This window comes from Chanos chanos, chromosome 1 (assembly GCF_902362185.1).
Source record: "Chanos chanos chromosome 1, fChaCha1.1, whole genome shotgun sequence".
Taxonomy (NCBI): domain Eukaryota; kingdom Metazoa; phylum Chordata; class Actinopteri; order Gonorynchiformes; family Chanidae; genus Chanos; species Chanos chanos.
The window spans coordinates 21674711-21697952 of NC_044495.1; the positions used below are offsets into that span (position 1 = coordinate 21674711).

Here is a 23242-nt window from a genome sequence, read left to right on the forward strand (position 1 = left end):
CCAATCTCACAGTCACAGCAAACACAGAAACATACACACAATTTTTCATCTCATCAGGACATGTCATTCAGCATCAAGATGTAAAGATGTGGTGTTACTCGGCATACATCACACACATACACACATACACACACACACACACACACACACACAACCTTCCAGCGAAGCTGGTCTCTGAGGTATAATGGCTGTCTTCTGGAGGGAATGCTTATGAGGAAATCCATTCAGGGTTAAACCAACATGTCAGCCATGTGCTTTTAATTCTACTCATGTCTGAGGAAGAGCCTGAATCTATTCACGTCAACATGCACACACACACACACACACACACACAGTCACATTCAAAAACATACACACAGATGTGAATGTCCACACATGTGGTTTTTAAGTCAATATAATGTTCACCTCATTTACTCACTGAAAATGAACATAAAAATAATCACTTGGGAACAACATATATGACAACAACAGCAGTACTAAAAGGCAGGAGAAAACACGAGAACAGGTTTCATCTTCCTTTGTTGCTGGTGTTACAGTCTTTGAGAGGATCCAAGCACACACAGTGGTCTACTCTGAGATCACTACAGCAGCCAGCCAATCCCAGATCTGCCTTTCTCTCTTTCACCGGCCCAGGACATCCATATGTCAGCTCAGCTGTTTGGAAGGCATACGCCTGTTTGGAAGGCACACGCTCCAGTCAAAGGGGAGGGTCAGGGGCAGGGCAGGTCTGCACGAGAATTCGGGAAACTGACAGATGTGAGTTATTTCTCTTTCCATTTTCCCTCTAAACAATTCCTTTCATTCTTTACATCTAGCCACCAGTTCTGTCACTCCAGACCACAACTGTGTGCATCTAGTACTCAGATTTTCAACAGAAATGTTTTTCAAAATGGGAAACTTTCATAAAAAGGTTAAGATTAGAATATTTAAGATAATGAAAATGGAATAAATTGGACAGTCCTTCCTAGTGTGGAGTTTTTAAGTTTAAAAGATTACCTATATGCACGATCATTTTACAAATATACAAACACACTTGAGTGTTAGTGTCACTGCAATGAATGAGAGAAGTCAGATTAAAGTATGACTCTAACCTCAAACTTTCACTGGTTTAAAACATATTCACTGCACTGGCATCAGACACTGAGCATGCCTGTGCATACACACACACAAACACACACACACACACACACGCATGCACACACACAATGTGCCATCTGTATTCAGAGGAATTTCCTGCAGCTCATAACGAAATCAATTTCCCATGGGCCACTGGGCTTGGGTTGTCTCCAGAGAAACAATCAGCTTGGTTCCACACATGGCCTGTGCAGTGTACATAAACACACTCACACATAGTAATGTACACGGTCCTGCTCATTCAAACACAGACACACTCTCTATTTGATTAGTGTGTAAGACAGAGCCAGGGGCTTCATCCCATTATATGCTGAGTCATGCTGTGTCAAACTGAGTGTAAATCCCCTTTTCTCAAGAAGACAAAATCCTTTCAGGCATCACTATTCTGCTGTCAGAGAACACAACCAAGCCAATCAAATCAACCAAAATGTCAAAGGAAGAGTTAAAGCAAGGTTTTGATTGGCTGCTTTGAAGTTTCAAACGTGATTTGCAGACAAATGCCAAAATAAATTAAGGGCCAGAGAGAACAACTATCCAAGTACAATTCAGCAGACATGCTTTTGATGGTATATATAAAACAGCCATAATTACAGCTCAGTCTTTCACTGTTGCTTGGCATGTGGTGGGAAATCAAAGGGAGTCAGTCAGGTGAATCCAATGAGCATCTCCCCAGTTTAAGTGGATGCATGGACTGAATCATCAAGATTCTCTCTCTCTCATTCTCTCTCTCTCTCTCTCTCTCTCTCTCCCTCTCTCTCTCTTTCTCTATGTCTTTCTCTCTCTCTTTCCCTAGTTTTTCTTTCCCTCTCAACATTTTCATTCAGTTTCATTGCAATTCCGGGCCCTGTGTACTTGACGGTTCTCCAAACAAGCTCCATAAATGCTGTGGGGAGCAAATGAGCAGGCCAAGGAGGGAAAGAGGTTAAAAGAGAGAAAGAGAAAAAGAGGGAGAGATCAAAAGAGCAAGACCGAAAGAGAAGGGAGAGAGAGTGGGGGGGAGAGAGAGCAGGGGAGATTGGCGAGAGAGAAGGAGAGAGAGAGAGAAGGAGAGAGAGAGAGAGAACTGCGGCCCATGGGTTCTCATTACTGAGCGATCCACTTTGAGGACTGGGGAAACACATGAGGCTCAGCTCTGCACCACCCAATGTAATCTTTACATTTGCATCTTTACAATTAGATCTTTACATCCCCCACCCCCAAACACACAGAGATCCACAGACTCACACTCCGTCTCACTTTGTTTCTCTCTCACTAACACTGTCTCTCTAGTTTGCTCTGTTTCTGTCTCTCTGTCTAACACACACACTCACACACACACACAAACAAACAAAAAAACACACACTCACACACACACATTCATTTGTTGTCATCTGCGGAGCCCGAGTGTCAGTACACCAGTGGCTGTCAGTGTTATGATCCGCATTTCTAAGATGACAGTAGTGCTGACTTGTGGTGGCAAAGAGCCAAACTTAAAGCCAGGATGACGATCTGTTTATTTTTAGAACAGATTCCAACCAAACACACACTTTCACACATACGAACACAGATAAAGCAACAAAATGTATGTTAATATCTTGCTTTTGATCTCTGGCCAACCACACACACACACACACACACACACACAAACACACACACACACAGAGTGAGTGAGAGAGAGAGAGAGAGAGAGAGAGAGAGAGCAAGCACAGGGTATCAAAACACAGTTTCCCAGACTTTATAGCTAAAAGCATTCCTACACACACTGATTGACCCAACACACACGCACACACACATACACACACACACACACACACACACACAGGACAACACAATACAAAAACATTCTTATCTATTGCATGTCATGTTCTTTTTTGTGTGATGTTTATAAACACAACTAAGATCTGCACTTCTCTCTTTGTGTGTATACACTACAAAGGCTACCCTACTTCCTTTTCCCTTGTCACTCCCTTTCCTATCTTCTGTTTAGTTCAAAGTCCTGATGCTTCACTTGCCCACAATGCATTGAGACATAGCACATATATTATCGTGAACAGAGAGACTCCAAACAATAATCATTTTGCACTTGGAATCCTGACATTGGCTCTCTTCAGATCAGGAGAGTTGGCGCGAGATGTGTTTTCCTAATGTTGTAGTCGCTATCAGGATAAACACATTCACAAAACAAGATACTTCCTCGCTGTTGGCTGGCTGGGATTCAAGGGTGGGTGGGTGTTGTGGGTGGGGAGGGGGTGGAGATAATTAAGGGTAACCCAGACTGGAGCCTATAGGATTTCCCACAATCAGTTCCACCCAAATCATTCTAAACATCAAAAGCACAGAAAATGAGCTCATGTCAAGTGCATGTGACAGAGCCCTCCAGCATACATCACACCTCCCTCCCTCTCTTCTCTCTCCAAACTTTATTTCAAATTGCTTATTTACTTCATTCTCTTGCCCTCCTCCTGAAAGTCAAACTCATTTGTATTGATGATTCAACATTCAGTAGAGCAGTCAAAGCCATAAATAACACAGCTCAAACAGCTCTGTTCTCTTTCTCTCTCTCTCATATAATAACCACACATTAGTGCAAGTGGCTGTGGCTTGAATGTGGTGTAATCTTGATAAATGGCTCTGCTTGGGAGCTGGAGAGGAGCATTAGCCCGGGAGGTGTCCTCAGGCATGGGTATGTCCTGGACACCACACAGAGGAAGGCCCATATGCGCCATCTCTGATGCCATGGAGCTACAGAGGCTGGGATGTGCGACGACGCCTGTGGAGACCCAGGGGAAGCTGGCGCTGGGCCAGCACATCTGTGAGCCGAGTGTCGGGGGAGGTTAGTGTACTCCAGAGAGCGGTGAAACATGGCTGCGGTCATAATAGCATCAGTGCGGTACAAAACTCACTTTGTGTGGAACTGGTGCTACAGTCAGTAGCTTGCATTACACCGAGGTCAACCTGAGGCCACCCAAGCAGCACAACACAGATAAAGAGTTCTTTCCACAGCTGTCAGGGACCAGGTTTGTGTCTCCCACAGAGCAATACAAAGCAGCCTGCTACTATCACTGTATTTTCCATCTGCTATGTATAGCATTACCAATCAAGGTTTCGCAATGACTCCCTCAGAAGAAGATGTGTTTCTTAAGATTTCCTTTTGCTGAGTGGGCAATATATGATTATACAGCCTATTGATTTCTGAAGTCTTTAAATTTCTAATACTTTAACAGTATAGCTTAACAATTTCATGCCTTAATAACTTCATATCTTTATGGGGCCACATTTACCCACTGTTTACTGTCTTATTGATATTGATTCATAACTAAAAGTGAGATTTACAGCCTGATGAAGTGTTGCGGGGAATATGTGACTAGATGATTATACTGGAGTTCTGTTTTATACAGGTCTGTGTTATAGAACAGTAAGCCTGCTAATCAATGGGAAGAGTTCTGTTTTATACAGGTCTGTGTTATAGAACAGTAAGCCTGCTAATCAATGGGAACAGTCCTGTTTTATACAGGTCTGTTATAGAACAGTAAGCCTGCTAATCAATAGGAACAGTTCTGTTTTATACAGGTCTGTGTTATAGAACAGTAAGCCTGCTAATCAATAGGAACAGTTCTGTTTTATACAGGTCTGTGTTATAGAACAGTAAGCTTGCTAATCTAAAGGAGGCATTCTGCTTTATACAGGTCTGTGTTTTAGAACAGTAAGCCCGCTAATCAAAAGGAAGCATTTAGGTACAGCTGACAGGGTGAGAACACACACTGGCAGCTTTTCTTGGCAGGCTTAGGATTGTGCACAGCATGACAAAGTACAGTGTCACTGCCAAGGTAGCCTTGAACAAATGCTTTATATCTTTGCTCTCCTGCAAGATTTTCAAAAGCTACAGTCTGGTAGAAAAATTCAAATTCCAGCATATATATGTGACCCTATTCTGCTCCAAACACACAAAGATACATATGCACATGCACTCGCGTGCACACCCACACACACACAAAAGAACATACACAACCATATTCACTGTGGTTGTCAGTATATGAAAATTTCTCATGCATAGACACCTAAGGCATATTTCATGCAAATGTACATTTGCTCACTCATTCTCTTCTTCTCACAAATAAAAGACTTCTGCTGTGCTTGAGTGAAATGGAACTCATTTGGAACAATAATGAATTCTTCCCCTTGCTTCCTTTCCCTGCCCCAAGCTAAAACTGAAAATATTTCCAGAGAGCTCTCTCTTCACTGAAACTTTCATAAACACCCTCCACTTAAGTGATTTCCAATTCAGAAGACCCACCCCAATCTTGGCCACTGCTGCGTTCTGTACACAACCATTTTACAGCGCACTCCCACACCGCACATAAAAACGCACACACACATACCCACACACACACACACACACACACACACACACAAGCATGAAGACTAAAACTTCTGACATATGTGAAAAACAGTCTTAAACATAGACCTGTGAATACATAGCATATCACAAATACACTCATGCAAATAATTCAAGCCCTCTGATTTTTTCACATTTTCTCACGAGCTCATTCTTGTTATCTTTCCTGAAAATAGTTTAAGTTTCAACAGAGACTCCCATTTCTACACTGAGCACAGTCTGAGACACTCACAAAGGACTACAAAGTACTGAGGTCTGAAAGGATGGAAACCTGTTTTATGAATATTTCAGTTTGGACTCTTTTTAAGTTCAGACTTCAAAGACAATGGGAGCAAGATTTTTTTTTACATGGCAATGTTCAAATGAAACTTCCAAAAATTCTTTGAAAAGTGGGGCTTCATAAAAACATTCACAAAATATTCTGAATCCGGAGGTTCTGTTACCACACGACTCTTAGCAAGACAAACCAGGCAGACGCTGGTGACAAAGATGTCTGACCATAGGGAATATGGACCTGTGTATTTGAAGAGCTACATGTTTTTCACTCACCACATGTGAACAGTAATCATATGGTACATGACACTGGGAATGGCTCGTACAGGCAAGTAGAGGCCCGCACACGCGCACACACACACACACGCACAATGTGAGCAAATGCACAGGCACACCCGTGATGTGGTGCCCCATGGCAAACTGGAATAAACGCTGGCATTCACTGCCATCTCAAAATAATGTGCTTTTGTTTCTTGCAACAGCCGTCATACTCCTAATCTACTGATATCAATCTAATTTGGTTCTCCTTCATCCATGTAGTTCATCAGAAAAAAAAAATAATCTACTGATATTAATCTAATTTGGTTCTCCTTCATCCACGTAGTTCATCAGAAAAAAAAAATAATCTAATGATATCAATCTAATTTGGCTCTCCTTCATCCACGTAGTTCATCAGAAAAAAAAAATAATCTACTGATATTAATCTAATTTGGTTCTCCTTCATCCACGTAGTTCATCAGAAAAAAAAATAATCTACTGATATCAATCTAATTTGGCTCTCCTTCATCCACGTAGTTCATCAGAAAAAAAAAATAACGACATGTCATTTGACTCTTCCCTGCTGCTTATCCACAGGCCCTCTCCAGGTGCCATGGTAACCTCATCACCTCAGCTGTGTGTAGTTGACAGGTGGTGTCAACTACACTTTCAGACACACACACACACACACACACACACACACACACACACTCACCAATACATAAACAGGGCTTCATAAACATGAACAGAATTATTAATAACTTAGTAATAATTATTGATAACTTAATAATTATGAATAACTTACAAGACGACGGGCTTGCGGCAGAGCACCAGAGCATCATACAGAACACAAACACCAAAAACAGTGATTCCCGTCTCTTTGACCAGCATGGCACAGGTGCCCAGAAACAGGCTGAGTGCCAGTGAACGCAGAGACACAGTGGGTGGAAGAGAGTCCTCAGATCGATAAGTTGACACGCTCCTACACACACACACAAACACACACGACAAAGAGAGCATGGTAGGGAGAGAAAGAAAGAAACTTACATTAACACAAACTTTATTTACACAAACAAAATCTTGTGTAAAGTAATACTGACATTAACAATTTTCATTAGTTTCCACTCAAAGGGAACACAATACCCTCCCTGCCAGTAACACTGACAATAAGCCTGTGATGAGCTGTACAAATTACTGGGGCAAAGTTATACATAATGGTGGAGGATTTCTAAATATAGAAAGGCTGAACACGAATTCACATCACTGTTCCCATTATCAGTCTACATAGTAAAGCAGTAAATTATAAGGATTCTTTAATATAATTACTGTCATCAAGTTTTTACTAGGCATTATGAGTAGTGTCATAAGTATGTGTTCATACTCATTTGGAGAAATATCAGTGAATCATCTCTGAGCACAAATACATTAAGACAGACCCATTTTCAAGAAGCAAACTGATTACCTAATGTAGGAGAGAAATGTCAAAAGGAATAGGAGACAGGCTAAGACGTCTGCCCTGCCGACGATTCCAGACACCTGCAATGCACACAAACAGTGACACACATTTACAGCTGTGCTACAGGTCAAATCAAGCACAGACACAGCGGTCCTATAAACCATGTTCCTCCGTGGACTCTGAGAGGAGAAGGGGGGTTGAAGAGAAGGAAGGGAGAGAAGGAGGGAAGGGGAGAGAGAGAGAGAGAGAGAGAGAGAGTGAGTGAGAGAGAGAGAGAGAGAGAGAGAGAGAGAAAGATGGGGGAGGGGTTACAACCTATACCCACAACAGTGAGTGAGAAAGAGAGAGAGAGAGGGGGGGGGCTTAAACAAAATTTTTTTGACTGTTGCTCTGGCATATAGGAATGGGCTGTGTCGTCATGCCAACAGCGTATTGAATTGATGATGTGAAAACTGATAATAAAACCCTGAGATGGAGATCAACAAGAGGGTGTGTGTGCGTGTGTTTATGTGTGTGGATTTGTACATACAGGGGGTAAGGGGTTTTCTTGATTTTTTATTCAAAAGAAAGAACAAGCAAGGAGCAAGACAGAAGAATGGAGAGAGGGAAAGAAAGCAACCCTCATCCCATGTTTCTGGTGTGTCTTCTCTTTAAAATTTACAACCATCCCCCTCTCCTGACCGATCTTCATCCCTCATTTCCTCCTCCCTTCTCCCCTCTCCTCTCCTCTCTTCTCCTCTCCTCTCCTTTCGTCTCCTCTCCTCTCCTCCTTCCTCTTTAAATTTCTGCCTTGTATTCCAGTTATTCATGCTCTCACTCCCCCAGTTTTAATGTAAAGCACAGGCCTACAACAAGTGTAAAATCACACTCCTCCAGGTTCAGGAACGTACAGCTACTCAATAGGCAGATGATATTTTTCACGTATACACGGGCATATATAACTGCTGCCTCTAAAGACACACCCCATACCATGGGACCACTGCATCTGCTGTTCATTAAAGACTGTGTATAGAAATATGGGGGAGGGGGAGATGGTGTGTAAGACTCACTGAGTCTGAGTTTGCCTGCATGCTCACGTCTTAGCTCTCCGGGTGTGTGTGTGTGTGTGTGTGTGTGGAGTCGTCTCTAAGTCTCCACACATCTGTGCTCCTGTAGCTGGAGTAAGAGAAGCAGTACATACACACTAGTGCATACAGTGTTTGTATTTCAATCAGCATCTGGGACTAACAAACACTCTGCTGCACTGACACTCAGGAATGTGCCTGATATCTTTCACCTACTCATAACCATACCATATAAACAGCCAAGGACAGCTGTGTGTGTGTGTGTGTGTGTGTGTGTGCACTAGTCTTGATCTGCTCGGCAGCTGCTGCAGTGGAATTCCTGCTGAATTATGTAATTGGCTGAAATGTGAGAGTACTGCATACATGTCAGTCAAAAGTACTGGGGTTCACAATTCCAGGAGTGTAAGTATGCGCGTGTGTGTGCGTGTGCATGTGTGTGTGCGTGTTTATCAGTGTTTCTGAGGTTAGGACCTGGTCCCATTGCTCAGTCTGCTCAATAACTCACAATTCTCCCTAATGATCGGAGACTGGTCATGAAATGTTTAGTGATGTGTTTAGTTATAAATTATGCTTTGTGATACATGATTTATGCACTACTTGGAAGGAAAATGGCCATTTACAAATAAACGAGCGAAAACTAAAAATTTTTAAACTCAGACACCCAGTCTGCTGAGCAAGTGAGTGAGAGGGGCGGTGAGTGAATGAATGAATCATTGAGTTAGTGAGTAAGAGAGTGAGAGAAGAGGTCTAGTGAGGGAGGGAGTGAAGAACTGAGCGACTGAGTGAGTAAATAAATGCAAAAAACAATCATTAAACGAGTGATGGAACAAACAAAATAAGTGAATGAACACATGAAGGACCACACCATTATCTACAATGGTCGTTGACTAATTTTCTCTCTTCGATGGCTTTCAGGATCATAATATTAGAAGACCATTTCCGATCCATTCTCACCTACACCAGTCAGAATCAGAACCAGTTTAATTAGTCATGAGCAAAGGCGGTGGTGGGGGGGGAGGGGTCCGTCCTGCAAACTGGAGTACACACTCGCCTTGACTCCGACAGAAGGACGTCTGATTTACTTAATCAGGACCCTGGAGGTCATCTGAGCAGCAGTCAGATGTTGTGCATTAGGCTTGGAGCAGAAGCCTGTGGACAGTGTGCCTGGATGGGAGGAGGGTTGTCCCAGCCCTGGCCCCGCTGGGGATGTGAATGGGCAGGGTGGCAGGCAAACAGATGGACTACAGGGTGCACACAGAGGCTTGTGGAGCTGCAGGGAGAATGCTGAGAGAGCCAGTGAATAAAGCTCTTTCAGCCTGAGCTCCACAATCCCATACACAAGGAAAGTGATACTGTCATCTCCTAGCAACCACCTCAAAACATGCTCAAAGACACCGCTCTGCTGGAAGAACAACATCTCACCAAAACAAATGATCATCCTGTCTTACTGATGTCTTTTGTCATTCAGTGGTTCTATCCTACTGCAATCAATTAGTCAGCAGAATTTTTAGATCATTTACAAATAACCTGTATGACATTCGAGTATTATGATCAAACAAGTTTAGACAGTGTTGATATGTTTAACAGCTGGAGATGAACTTAAAGAATGAACTTTGCCTGCTCACATGCATTTCCTTTCACACACATATATAAGCCTGTGTTTGAAAGGAGAGTGAATAAAAAGTGTATGTCTTTGAGGCTGATGATATGCTGCTAACAGTAATTAAAGGGTGTGGTTTGCCCGATCTGTCAATACTCAGGCTAGGATTAGTAACAGCTTGTCCACACTAATTTTGTTCTTGTTTGTCTACACAGCTCTTCCTTACTCTCCTCATCACCACAAAAATGAAATAAACTCTAGCTGGTGTGTCCCCTGCTGCTGTTCAAACCTGTTTACTGTGTCTGAGCGAATCAGACTCAGGCTCAGAGAGACTGTGGATCGGCTCCAAACTGCCCCTAATTCCCTTTACAGCAAACACACTGCTCCCACATACCACAGACCTGTAACACACTCTCCTCACAGCAAACACACTACTCCCACATACCACAGACCTGTAACACACTCTCCTCACAGCAAACACACTACTCCCACATACCACAGACCTGTAACACACTCTCCTCACAGCAAACACACTACTCCCACATACCACAGACCTGTAACACACTCTCCTCACAGCAAACACACTGCTCCTAAACATTACAGACCTGTCACACTCTCCTCACAGCAAACACACTGCTCCCACATACCACAGACCTGTAACACACTCTCCTCACAGCAAACACACTGCTCCTACATACCACAGACCTGTAACACACTCTCCTCACAGCAAACACACTACTCCTAAACATTACAGACCTGTCAAACATTCTCCTCACAGCAAACACACTGCTCCCACATACCACAGACCTGTAACACACTCTCCTCACAGCAAACACACTGCTCCTAAACATTACAGACCTGTAACACACTCTCCTCACAGCAAACACACTGCTCCCAAATACTACAGATGCTCCTCACAGCAAACACACTCTCCTCACAGCAAACACACTGCTCCCAAATACAACAGACCCGTAACAGACTCTCCTCACAGCAAACACACTGCTCCCAAATATCACAGACCTGTAACACACTCTCCTCACAGCAAACACACTGCTCCTAAACATTACAGACCTGTCAAACATTCTCCTCCCAGCAAACACACTGCTCCTAAACATTACAGACCTGTAACACACTCTCCTCACAGCAAACACACTGCTCCCAAATACTACAGATTCTCCTCACAGCAAACACACTCTCCTCACAGCAAGCACACTGCTCCCAAATACCACAGACCTGTAACACACTCTCCTCACAGCAAACACACTCTCCTCACAGGAAACAATCTACTCCTAAACATTACAGACCTGTCAAACATTCTCCTCACAGCAAACACACTGCTCCTAAACATTACAGACCTGTCAGACCTCTCACAGCAAACACACTGCTCCCAAATACTACAGACCTGTAACACACTCTCCTCACAGCAAACACACTGCTCCCAAATACTACAGATGCTCCTCACAGCAAACACACTCTCCTCACAGTAAACACACTGCTCCCAAATACCACAGACCTGTAACAGACTGTCCTCACAGCAAACACACTGCTCCCAAATACTACAGATGCTCCTCACAGCAAACACACTCTCCTCACAGTAAACACACTGCTCCCAAATACCACAGACCTGTAACAGACTCTCCTCACAGCAAACACTCTCTCCTCACAGCAAACACACTGCTCCCAAATACTACAGACCTGTAACAGACTCTCCTCACAGTGAACACACTGCTCCCAAATATCACAGAATGCTCCTAACAACAAATGCACTGCTCCCAAACATTACAGAGCTGTCACAGACTCTCTTTACATCAAAACTGCTCCCTATTACCACTCACCCCCCCATAAACTAACTGCTGCAAGTGAGTGAGCAACATCTGGTCGCACCAAGTACATCCACAGTAGAGATGGCGCATGTCTGTGTGTATGAGTGGGAGCTATGCTGGGATTATGGTGAAGCATTCTGTTGAATGACTAATGTGTCTATCTGATTTTGGTGTATCACTCCTTCCCTCACCATCCCTGGCTCCACTTAAATCTCCCTCTCCTGCAGTAAAGATTCAGCTGAAGCAAGTTTCATTATCAAATGTGAATTTCAACAAGCAAGAAGCAACAGATTTGGAGAACTCTCTTGGTTTTCTGTAGGAGTTTTATTTAGGAAATGCTAAAACTCTGATTTCAGAAAGTATCAAACAGAAAAGCCCCAGAAACCAGTGGGAAAAGAAAGTAGAGAGAGAGAGAGGGATTTATGCGGGTTTATGCTGGGTGAGTGGGTCAGGTGGTATGTGAAGTGTTTTTGGTGTTACTCACTGCCTCGGTGTGGATCGGGTGCACAGCGAAGAGGAGGGCTGTGAGGAAGGCCAGTCGACCGTCATCAAACACACACCGTTCACAGGTGTACATGAGTAGGGCAGTGGCAACGCAGTGCAAACACACATTGACTACATGGAAATAGAACGGTGTCATCCCACCCAGAACTATATTCAACCTGGAGACAAAGAGAGAAAGAGACAGACAGAGAGATAGAGAAAGAGAGAGATAGATAAAGAGAGAGAGAGAGAGAGAGAGAGAGAAAGAGAGAGAGAGAAAAAGAGAGAGAGAGAGAGAGTAGATGGGGAGAAAACACTATATCAGTGTCAAAGCTCATGTTAGAAGCCAGTCCATCAGTGCTCTGCAGTGTGAGAGAGAGGCATACCAGCGTCAACATTTAATGGAGAGCCAAAGGGGTCAGTTGACAGCCCACACATGCAATAACCATAAAAAAATCAGAACAGAGACAGGGAAATTAACCTCCTGACTCAGTCTCTTTCTCTCTCCATCCCTCTTTTTATGTATGTGCATCTGTGTGTGTATGCTGGTGGTAATCACAGCCATTACACACAGTCTACCCTGTCTCCTGCAGCGTAGGCACAGAAAATAGCATTTATCTGATTAAGCTGCTTATCACAATAACTGTCAGCCAAAACATATAATGATAATGATTTGTTTGAATTTTTAGTAGCAACTTTTCAAATAACAATACAATAATCTTTGATACAAAAAGTACAAACAACAAAAATACAAATTAAATACAACAATTCTGTTGTAGATTTGACCAATGCCCATTGCCTGCTTAGAAAAAATATAGACATTTTTGTACATGTCAGTGCAGAATTTAACTCGGTTTTAACCCAGAATTATATGCAAAAAATCTGAATTTCTGTTATGAGATTTATACTCCTTGCAGCAGATGTTATGTGGGCAAAACAGCATTAGGTTAGGTAGGGTTAGGTAGAATTTTAAAGAGAGAGAGACAACAGACAAGGACGTTGTCACTCTGTCTCTATTTCAAACAGATACACTATTGTTTGAAGAAATGTGAAGGTCACAGGTCTGACAGATTCATAGAGAAGGCATTCCAGAAAAATAAAAAAAAAGCAAACAAACAAAAAAAGAGAGATGAGGTCCATCTCTATCACAGTATAAAGTTATCCTGATTGTGCTAATTAACATAAACAGTCAAGAACCTGGTGTCAACAGAAAGACTAAATTCATTTTCAATAACCTTCATATCAAAATGACAACATATTGCAATCATTCGTAAACTAGAGTCAAAAGGAAAAAATATACGTATATCTGAACAAATTACCTGGACATATAAAACTGGTAATGTAAAAATTTCAGCTACTCTGATGTTCATGAAGTGTGTGATCATACTTGGCTAAAGATGAATCCTCACACACTCCATGAGTCAGAGATTAGACCTGTCACTGTGTATTTGGCTTCACACTTGAAGTTCAGCTCTAGGGTTGGGAAAGCAAGAGAAGGAAGAGGGAGAGACATGTCTGACTATGTCTGACTTAATATGGGTATGTGCATTTGACCAAAAGTCTGTGTGTCTGTGTGTGTGTGTGTGTGTGTGTGTGTGTGTGTGTGGTCTCAGTAAGTCTCGTCTCATCATCAACGTTCTATTTCTATGTGAGAACAGACCTACCCAAAAACATCATAAATAAATGGGTCTTTGAGCCACCATTCTTCTGTGAACTGTATGAAAACTAGTTTGGCTCTGCTGAGCTCTGCTCTGTCCTGCTTTATGTCTCCCAGTCCACCCACGGGATGGAAGTATTTCTTTCCTAAAGCCCTGCTGAATTCAGATACTACACAGAAGCTCACGTGTGACACAAACACAGTTTAACTGAGTTATGTGGCTGACAAAGACACACAAACATGGAGAAAAAACATAAACCCAGCTGCCCTGAAGCACAGAGCTGGAAAAGAAGTCCAGAACGGCCGCCAATAGGTCCAGAATTTGGACAACTGGATGAATAACATCATCTTACACACTTAGGATGCAAAAAAGAGTCTGATTCTGCCCTTTGTGCAGTTATGAGCTAAAAATCCCATCAGCTTGTCTATTCGTGGCAGAGCGAGTGGACTGTGGAGAGACCAGGCGAGGTGCCGTTTAATTGCACTGCTATAAATACATGGCACAGCCCCTGCGCCGTTCACCTTGGCAAAAATATGCGTCAAACGCAAGCGCACACAATTAGACCCAGTAAAAAATGACTTGCTTTAAACAGACTAAATTTCTCTGAAAATATTTTAAGCACTCAATCCCAGACAAACTCCAGCTTTATCCTGCCGGTTCGAAAGAAGTAGACCATCTGTTAGACAGACAAATTTATATCACAAGACAAAGCAATGTCAGTTGCACGCACGAACTGGCTTGATTTTTCACTATCAGACATCAGATGTAGAAAACAAGCAATTATCCGTGTCTGCAGATCAATAAATCTTTTCTTAAGGAAGGCATATTTAACATATCTGCACGTTGTTTATAATGAAGGACTTTGGTATTGCTATATCAATATATATATATATATATATATATATATATATATATATATATATATATATATATAAAACGACATAAAAGCTATATCGCGGTGTGACACATTTAGCTAAGCCCTAAAAGGTACGAAACGGCTGTGCTGATATCGAATGATTAGTTTCACTCTGTCCCATTTTAACAAGATCAACTCCACAAGCGAGCTGCAATAAAATACAATAACGTCATATTCGCAGTGAGGAACGCCCTCCGTTCAAAGTCTGAGTTCACACAGGAGTTCAGAGCATACGGAGCGCTCACCGGTGCGTCTGACCAACAGCACACAACTGTCTTAAGAGAAAAAAGAAAAAACTTTAACATTTGTCAATATGTGCTCTCACAGTAAGTAACAATGAACAAAAAGTATCACACAAATTCCAAAACCCTGTCTTCAAGCTGCGCAACAAGTGCTCTGTTACACTCGTTGCGTTTACTAAACAAAAACTGCGCAGTCATGTTTAATAACTGATAACAAATATTTGTGCCGACGATAGCACATTTTTATTAGTCACATCACTTTTTTAAACAGTTCCTAAATAGCTGGGGGTCTTAGGAACCTGTTTTAAGGCACCGCGTAGGTTACATGCTTATGTTCATTTCAGATGAGCGTCTCAGGGCACTGGTATCAACAATTATACCCAAACAGAGAAACGCACAACTGTATGACGTAAACTCCTTGGCGTCTTCTTGAAAAAGGTAAAACCTTGAACTTACCGCGACATGCAATGTAATGACCACAGTTAAGTGCTTTCGAGAGAACACGAGATACGTTTTCTAGCTCAGCGTATCTTTCTGTGTGCACAAATTACAGTAGGATTCCAACCAATGTCAGTTTCCAATACGGAATGGGATGGGGGCGGAATAGCGGGAGAACTACATATGAACTTACTTGAAGGTAAGGATGCAGAGTGGACGATAGGACTTGTGGCTTGTGTTATCGGACATTCTCTTTCCCCAAAAGTCGTTGGAGAAGATGTTCCGCAAGCTTGAGCCGGGTCTGACGTCCGGGTTGTTGCTAATAGCCCATACATCATCGTGCACGAACTCCCCGTTGAGAGAGTTGCTGTAACAGAGCGCACACACTGCCACCAAGACAGCGTAGCCGAGCAACCCCATCCCCGAGCCCAGCAGCGCCGAGAAGCGCAGCGGAGCACCTCTTTTCCCTCGGCTGTTTGCTGTCATGTCGCCGCCCGCTTCGCGTGTCGTTCACGTCCGTGACAAGGCAGAGGAGCGTCAGCTGCCATCTCACTGTCTCCCCTAAGTGCTCTGAGGGCGAGTGTACAGAGAATGAGAGAGAACTATGTCTTTCAGAACTGCACAACCGAGAAGCCACCTCCTCGCGCATGCGCTGTAAGAAGACGCAAGGGAACGAGAGGGAGAGCGAAATTCATTAGCACCGCCTAGACTGGAAATCAATAAAAAGCGGTGAGGTATTTCAAACGATGATTGCAATGGAGTGACGGTGACCTTTACTTTATGAAGGAGTGCATAATAAACAAATAATTTCCAATGATGCACATAAACGCTCTGAAAGAGTCACTGAAGCATAATTCCTTGGAACCAAAGAACATTTCTCAAACTCTCTCATGTGTCTTGAACTTACAAAAGTCATTCACACAAGAAACACATATTGAATAGCCAACTCTGCAAAGTGTTTGCACAATGTATTAAGAATCAATAGGTAACCTGTGCGCCTCGTTAGGTTAGTTACGGGGTTGTAGGAACTTTGAATCTGCTACTAATGCATAATAACGGTGCAATACGACTTCACAACTTAGAAAAGAATGTAATCTGGATGTATTTTTATATAAATTTACCCAACTGAATTCTTGCAGACCAACTACATGCAGAGGTTAATAGATTTAGAGGTTCTAAAAGTCCACTCATTTTTGCCTTAGCTTCAAAAGATCGGCGCGTCTAATCCATAATTAATAACCATGAATATGTTTTACAAACTACACTTAAAGTCATGCCCCAAAACAAGAATCACTGACTGTCAAAACTTTCTTCTAGGCGTGTCTTATAGTCACCCATGCGTGGCAGCCCGTTAACCGGTTTGACACAACTTGCTCATACCCTTTTCCCACGGTAATAGAGAATGCCTGTAGCAACGTTATATTTCCAGCTGTGGCTACCCGAGAACAATAACGAACTTCTAGGCAACGTTTACGTCATATTCATCTTGGGCCAAAACGGCTATGCTTGCTTTGCTGGATATTGAATCTGAGAATCATTTTTTCGATAAAGTTCCCAAGTGACGTAGGCCTAGCTAAACAAGGAAACTCTCAAGTAGTCTAATGACCTGGACGCTACCTGATTTAGCTCAAGTCACGAATGAAGCTCCGCAGTGTGCACTGGTTAACGTGCACACTCTCAAGGGGCTTCTTGAAAAAGCAAAATTAATTCTTGGTGGATGAAAAAAGGAGGATGGCTTTGTTGTGGAATTTAATCCATCCGTTATCATTCTTGTGGTTCAGTCTACAGTGTATGTATTCAAGCATGGTGGGTTCCTTGGCAGACATTTGTGGAACCTATATTATCAGGAATTTATATATACAGCTGTATTCCTACCCCCTCCCCCATAATCACAATTTTTGGGCACACCCCTCACAGTGAATATATGTGTACATTTGGGCACAGACGGGTGCCCAACCCAATCAGGCCTTGACATTAGGGTTATAGTGAGATGTGCTGACTGTTGAAGGACATCAGGACAATTGAGTTTCACACCACTCCCCCCCCCCCCCTTTCCTTATACATACACACATTCACTCTCTTCTTCTTTCTCTCTTTGAACTCGCACCATTACAGCACACACACATCTCCCCCCCTCTCTCTCACACACACACACACACACACACACACACACACACTTTCTCTCTTACTCTCCTTCCTTTCAAAGCTGTGACTGGAGTGTCCTCTACACACTGAAGGGCCTCTCTCTAAAAGTAGCATGTCTGGTTGTGAAGCTTCACATGAGTTTAGTGTTTCATGAGGACCTCTGTTTAGTCCTTGTCTGTTTTCTTTATGACAAAGCTCCTGTCTGCAGCTCCATAACCTTCCCATACAGCACCAAGGACACAGTCTCTCCCCCCCACCCCCCCACCCCCCGCATACACAAACAAAAACAGCTATGCTGTAGGCCTACACACATTTAAAAGCGTAACACTCATAACACATGCTGATAAATGAGAAAGCTCAAAATCATGTATTTAATGTTAAACATCCCATTTTGGACCAGGGACGGTTCAGAAAGTGCATGTGAAATCATGATGACCAGCACTGGAGAATGATCATTCACCCACTAGAGAAAGAAAGAAAGAGAGAGAGAGAAAGAAAGAGAGAGAAAGGTGCATAAGCACCAGTTCAAAGTAGGATGTCAGGTTGTGGCACCAGTTAGAAGCAGAGTAGAGTAACAAAGTTGTGTGTGTGTGTGTGTGTGTGTGTGTGTGTGTGTGTGTGTGTGTGTGTGTGTGTATCCATAAAGATCTGCCATTTGCATGTCTGATTTTGTTTTCTCCTCTTACATGTGGGTACGGCTGACGAGTTGTCACTATGTTTCTGTCAGTGAGATACACTATGAAATGATGACATCATCACATCTCTCTCCCCCTCTCTCTCTTTCTCTCACTCACATAAGTGCTTCTGACAGACTCTGTCTCTCAAAGATACATACACATTCCATTCTTCTTTCTCTCATTAAGAATATCTGCCCTGATATTAAGACTACATGGAATGATCTCAAAACTCCACTAAGCCACATAATGCACTACTCTAATCCAGCTAGTTTGCCCAAAGATATCCTGAGGGAAAGAGCCATAAATATCTAAAACGCTTACAGACCAGGTCAACTATACTGATATTACATTCACACAAACACACACATGCACACACAAAGACACACAGACACACACATACACACACCACACACATACACACACATACATACGCATGCACATACACTATGTGAGGAAACAGCATAAAGCTTACTCAGGTAGCAGGATGCAGGACACACACACACACACAACAAACACACACAGGAGAGAGAGTGAGAGAGAGACTCTCTTGTGTGATATTCAGTCAAGGACATTTGAATGAATGATGAAAAGAAACCTTAAAAGTCTGTTTCTATTGCTTCTACCTTTTCTTTCCTTCCATGCCTCAGACTCACTGGGTCCTTAAATCAAGGTCAACACTCAAACACACACGCACCCACACGCACACACACACACACTCTACTCACTTATCCTATTAACAAAATAAATCCCACTTGCTTGGCGGAGAGAATCTCTAACACGTCCACTGACAGATGGCTCCTTCATTAAGACAGAACCACACACAAGCTTGTTGGGCAGTGTTGGACAATAATAAGCCGACCAAACCACTGAACACGCATCAGCTGAATGAGAGAGAGAGAGAAATAACTCTTGGCTTTTCATGTCCCTGGCACGTCAGCTAACAAGTGCCTAGATTTGGTTGTATTCATCCCTCATCATTCATATAATACAGATAATTGATGCTGTTATGTGGTCTCACTCTTCTCAGGGGCGGTTACTGGGTGACTTGTCTCGGGCCACTGAGCCCCACTACATCAGCACTTGATTTGATCATTACACCTTCATGGCTGATTGCTACTACATGAGTCACCGCGAGTCTGGATGTGAAAGACAGCACCGCGATGCACCGCAAAAATCACACAAGTGGTTCGTACTGATGCACTTAGTCATTAACGTAGATCAGAGCTAACTAGCAGCAGTCAGGTGTGAAGAGCAAAGAAACACTGAAATGCTAAGAACGCACCCAAACCCTCTCAGTCATCACGGAGATAAAGACGAGGCGAAACTATGCTAAATGTTTATGAACAAGATGGGTCATTAGTAATTTTGTAGACTTCAGACTTTTCCAGTCCTGTCGTTTAAATACGTTATTTCATTCGTCTGCAGCAGAGCTTTCTGGTGTGCTGGCGGGCTGTCAGAGAATCCTGTCAGTGTGACTGTTTGTGCCTCTGCCAGTCCCCTCAGAGAGTCACACTCATCTCCCTATTCAAATACAAACTGTTCAAGCCCGCACAGTGGCAGAGTCTGGCGCACATCCAAATACATGTTAAAACATTAAACAACATTTATATAATGAGAGGAATGGGTTTTGAGAGGAAATAGCATACTCAGGGAAGTGGGAGAGAAGTGTGTATTTGTATACAAGCAGAAAAGGTGGCAATGAGGTAAGAGGACGGTGATTCAAATGTGTGTGTGTGTGTGTGTGTGTTTTTTATGGGTGGACAGAGTTAAAAATGTGGGCTCATGATGATGGTAAAATATAACTGGTGTCATACCGTGTATGGTCATTCGCTTCTTTAGATGTATGTACTGTTTCTTTGTGGAAGTGAAGCCAATTCATTTGAGAATTGAACTCTAGAGCTTAAGGCTCTCTGTCTGTAAGTAATCATACATTGTTCAGGCCCAGTTGCACAATGTTCTGTAATGAAAAACCCACAGGCTGTGTGTGTGTGTGAATGTGTGTGTGTGTGTGTGTGTGTGTGTGTGAATAATGAGAAACCAGTGGCACTTGAGATGCAGAATGCATGAGTGCCCCAAAGCCACTGTCTTTCTCTGGAATATATGAATATTAGAGTGTGAGGGGATGAGTGGAGCAGAGTGAAGGGATCACAGGAGAGCAGGGAAGATAGATAGATAGATAGATAGATAGATAGATAGATAGATAGATAGATAGATAGATAGATAGATAGATAGATAGATAGATAGATAGATAGATAGATAGATAGATAGATAGATAAGCTGGACTATGACTGCAGAATCAGGTTCGGACATTGCCCGAAGTTGCCCTTTCACACATGTAGCACACAACAGGAGACTGTCCGTGTCAGACGCATTCTCACCTACTCGAAGTACTCCGTTTGGTTTAGGCGAGGGGCAGCGTTGCCAGATGGGAAATGTTAAAGTAGCTCATTTAACTTGTAATAGTATAACGATAACTGCATTGCATTGGGTAAATATAGTACTGGCCCGTAAGTTTCTGCATTCAATATAAAACACATAAAATTCCTGGTTTGTAAGGAGGATCTGATTAATGGTTAAGTTAACGACATTCATGTTCGTGAGTTCATCGCAACATGCATGACAGGCTGGAAGGCGAGTGAGACGAGATGCGTACCCAGACGTAGGATCCATCTTTTACTACCCTGATCATGTCGGGAAATGAATTAAAACGAGATTGCTTAGCCCTAGACTGACTACAACTACTAATACTACTAATACGCCCACTTGCTCGCTGTGCATTCTCCGGACAATGATCCGCTTTATTCGCACATTGACTCAATCGAACATACAACAGACTTTGTACTAGGGAGCTGGTAAAGTCTGTTTCATGTCCGAACCGACTTCTTCAGACATTTGCGTTCTCACATACAGCTCCTCCGGTTAGAGTCTAGATAAATTTAGGGTTGCAGTGCATGTCTGAAAGGGGCTATTGATACACAGATAGATACGTGCAGTCACATATCATAGTCTTGCATAAGATTGAACAATAATTCATATCTTCATACCTTATACGACCCTGGTTGATACAAGACCTCTGTGTAAACTGTGTATGTGTGTATCATACTCACCGGCTTAAGCAATATTGCTGAGAGTCAAGTTGAAAAAGAACCTGTAGTGCTTCTCTACAGCGTTAAGAGTTAAAACAGAGCAAACACCCACACTCACTCACTTGTTCAGCAAGCAAACCTAGTCTGGATTTGTTTGTGGAGGAGTAGAGAAGAACTGCTCATCAGTTTGAGTGCTGTGTGTCCCTGACACAGTCACAGCAGTGTACAGCCCTCCACGCCCCACTGCTCCTAAAGTGAACTGTCCTGAGCAGCCCCTGGGTTCCCACAGGACTAACTGCAGCACAGACCACACTGAATACTAACATCACACACACAAACACACACACACACAGTAAAGATGCCCCGCACACTGCATCTGTGAAATTATAAAACATACACACTATGAAAGTATACCAAGCGGATTCCGAACCTGTAACCTTGGGGCAGAGAGGTAGATGCCCTGATGATTTATGAGCTTAAGGGTGGAGCCACGACCACCACTGCAGATCTCTCTGGGCCCAGGGAAGGAAACTGTGTTAGTGTAATTCTGTCCTTGATTACTCACATCCAGCACACATCCACCCACACACAAATGTAGTCGGAGCTGGAAAATGGATACACATAATGACAATACATCCACAAAGGATCATATCACCCAGAGTTAAAATCTACAATGACATGAGCAAAACGTTCCAAAATAATGACACACACCCCCCACGCGTCCTCGCCCTCTTAACTTCATTCTACAGAGGTATTTGGCTGCTGTGGGACTGATAAACATCAACTTTTCGTGTGAAGAACGTGGGGAGGAGTTTGGTAAGTCGTGCATGGTTGCGGGCAGTGCTGGACTGTGAAGTGTAACCTGACCATATCCACATCCAGTCAATGGGTGTCTCATATCCTGCCAGGCAAGTTCACTCTGCCATATGTGAGCATTATTTTACATCCTAATTCCCAAAAACACACTGATCCTAAAAGGCCTTACCTGTTTGTGTGTGTGTGTGGGTGTTCACTCTGCAGTATGTGTGAGAATTGCTTCGCATCCTTATTCCCAGAAGTATACTGTTCCTTAAAGGTCTACCCTGTGTGCATGCCTGTGTGTGTGTGTGTGTGTGTGTGTGTGTGTGTATCTCCACTCACTTGGTGGCTTGCAGAATATTACAATCGACAAATAGAGACACACGTAGGAGGAGGGAAGGAGAGAGAACAAAAGTAAAGAATGAGGAGAGAAAGGCGGTCTCATTTCATCTGATCAGCGGAGTTAGATAAAGTGGCGAGAATAAAACTGTGATGACACTGCTAACATCTCCTGCTCTCTCAGACCCTCCCCAAATGTCCCATTACATCCCCATAACAGTCATATTAAAAAGACAAGCACACAGTGTTTTGTTACATGAACTTTTATGGATTTCTTAATTTAATTCAGAAAACTGTAGTCTGTTACAAAAAAGAGAAAAACAACAACACATAACAAAAAATAGAGAGCCTAATCTTCCTGTTGTCTAGCCAGTGCGCATTTGACCATGTTGAGCAGAGACATGTCTATGTAACACTGAAGGCACTGACCCATACACAAAATCCCAGCAAGTCTGTGTGTGTATGTGTGTGTGTGTG

At 42.9% G+C, this 23242-nt stretch overlaps 1 protein-coding gene across 1 annotated transcript in view; it reads right to left on the reverse strand.

Annotated features, from left to right (window-relative positions):
• tmtc1 (transmembrane O-mannosyltransferase targeting cadherins 1) overlaps positions 1–16211 on the reverse strand; it is a 50122-nt gene extending 33911 nt beyond the window's left edge. Inside the window, exons 1-4 of the mRNA XM_030787349.1 lie at positions 15914–16211; positions 12468–12645; positions 7503–7576; positions 6846–7022 (exon numbers count right to left, since the gene is read on the reverse strand). Coding sequence (XP_030643209.1) covers positions 6846–7022; positions 7503–7576; positions 12468–12645; positions 15914–16206 — 722 coding nt within the window. The 5' untranslated portion in view covers positions 16207–16211. The remainder of the gene's footprint in view (positions 1–6845; positions 7023–7502; positions 7577–12467; positions 12646–15913) is intronic.
• Positions 16212–23242: the final 7031 nt, after the last annotated feature.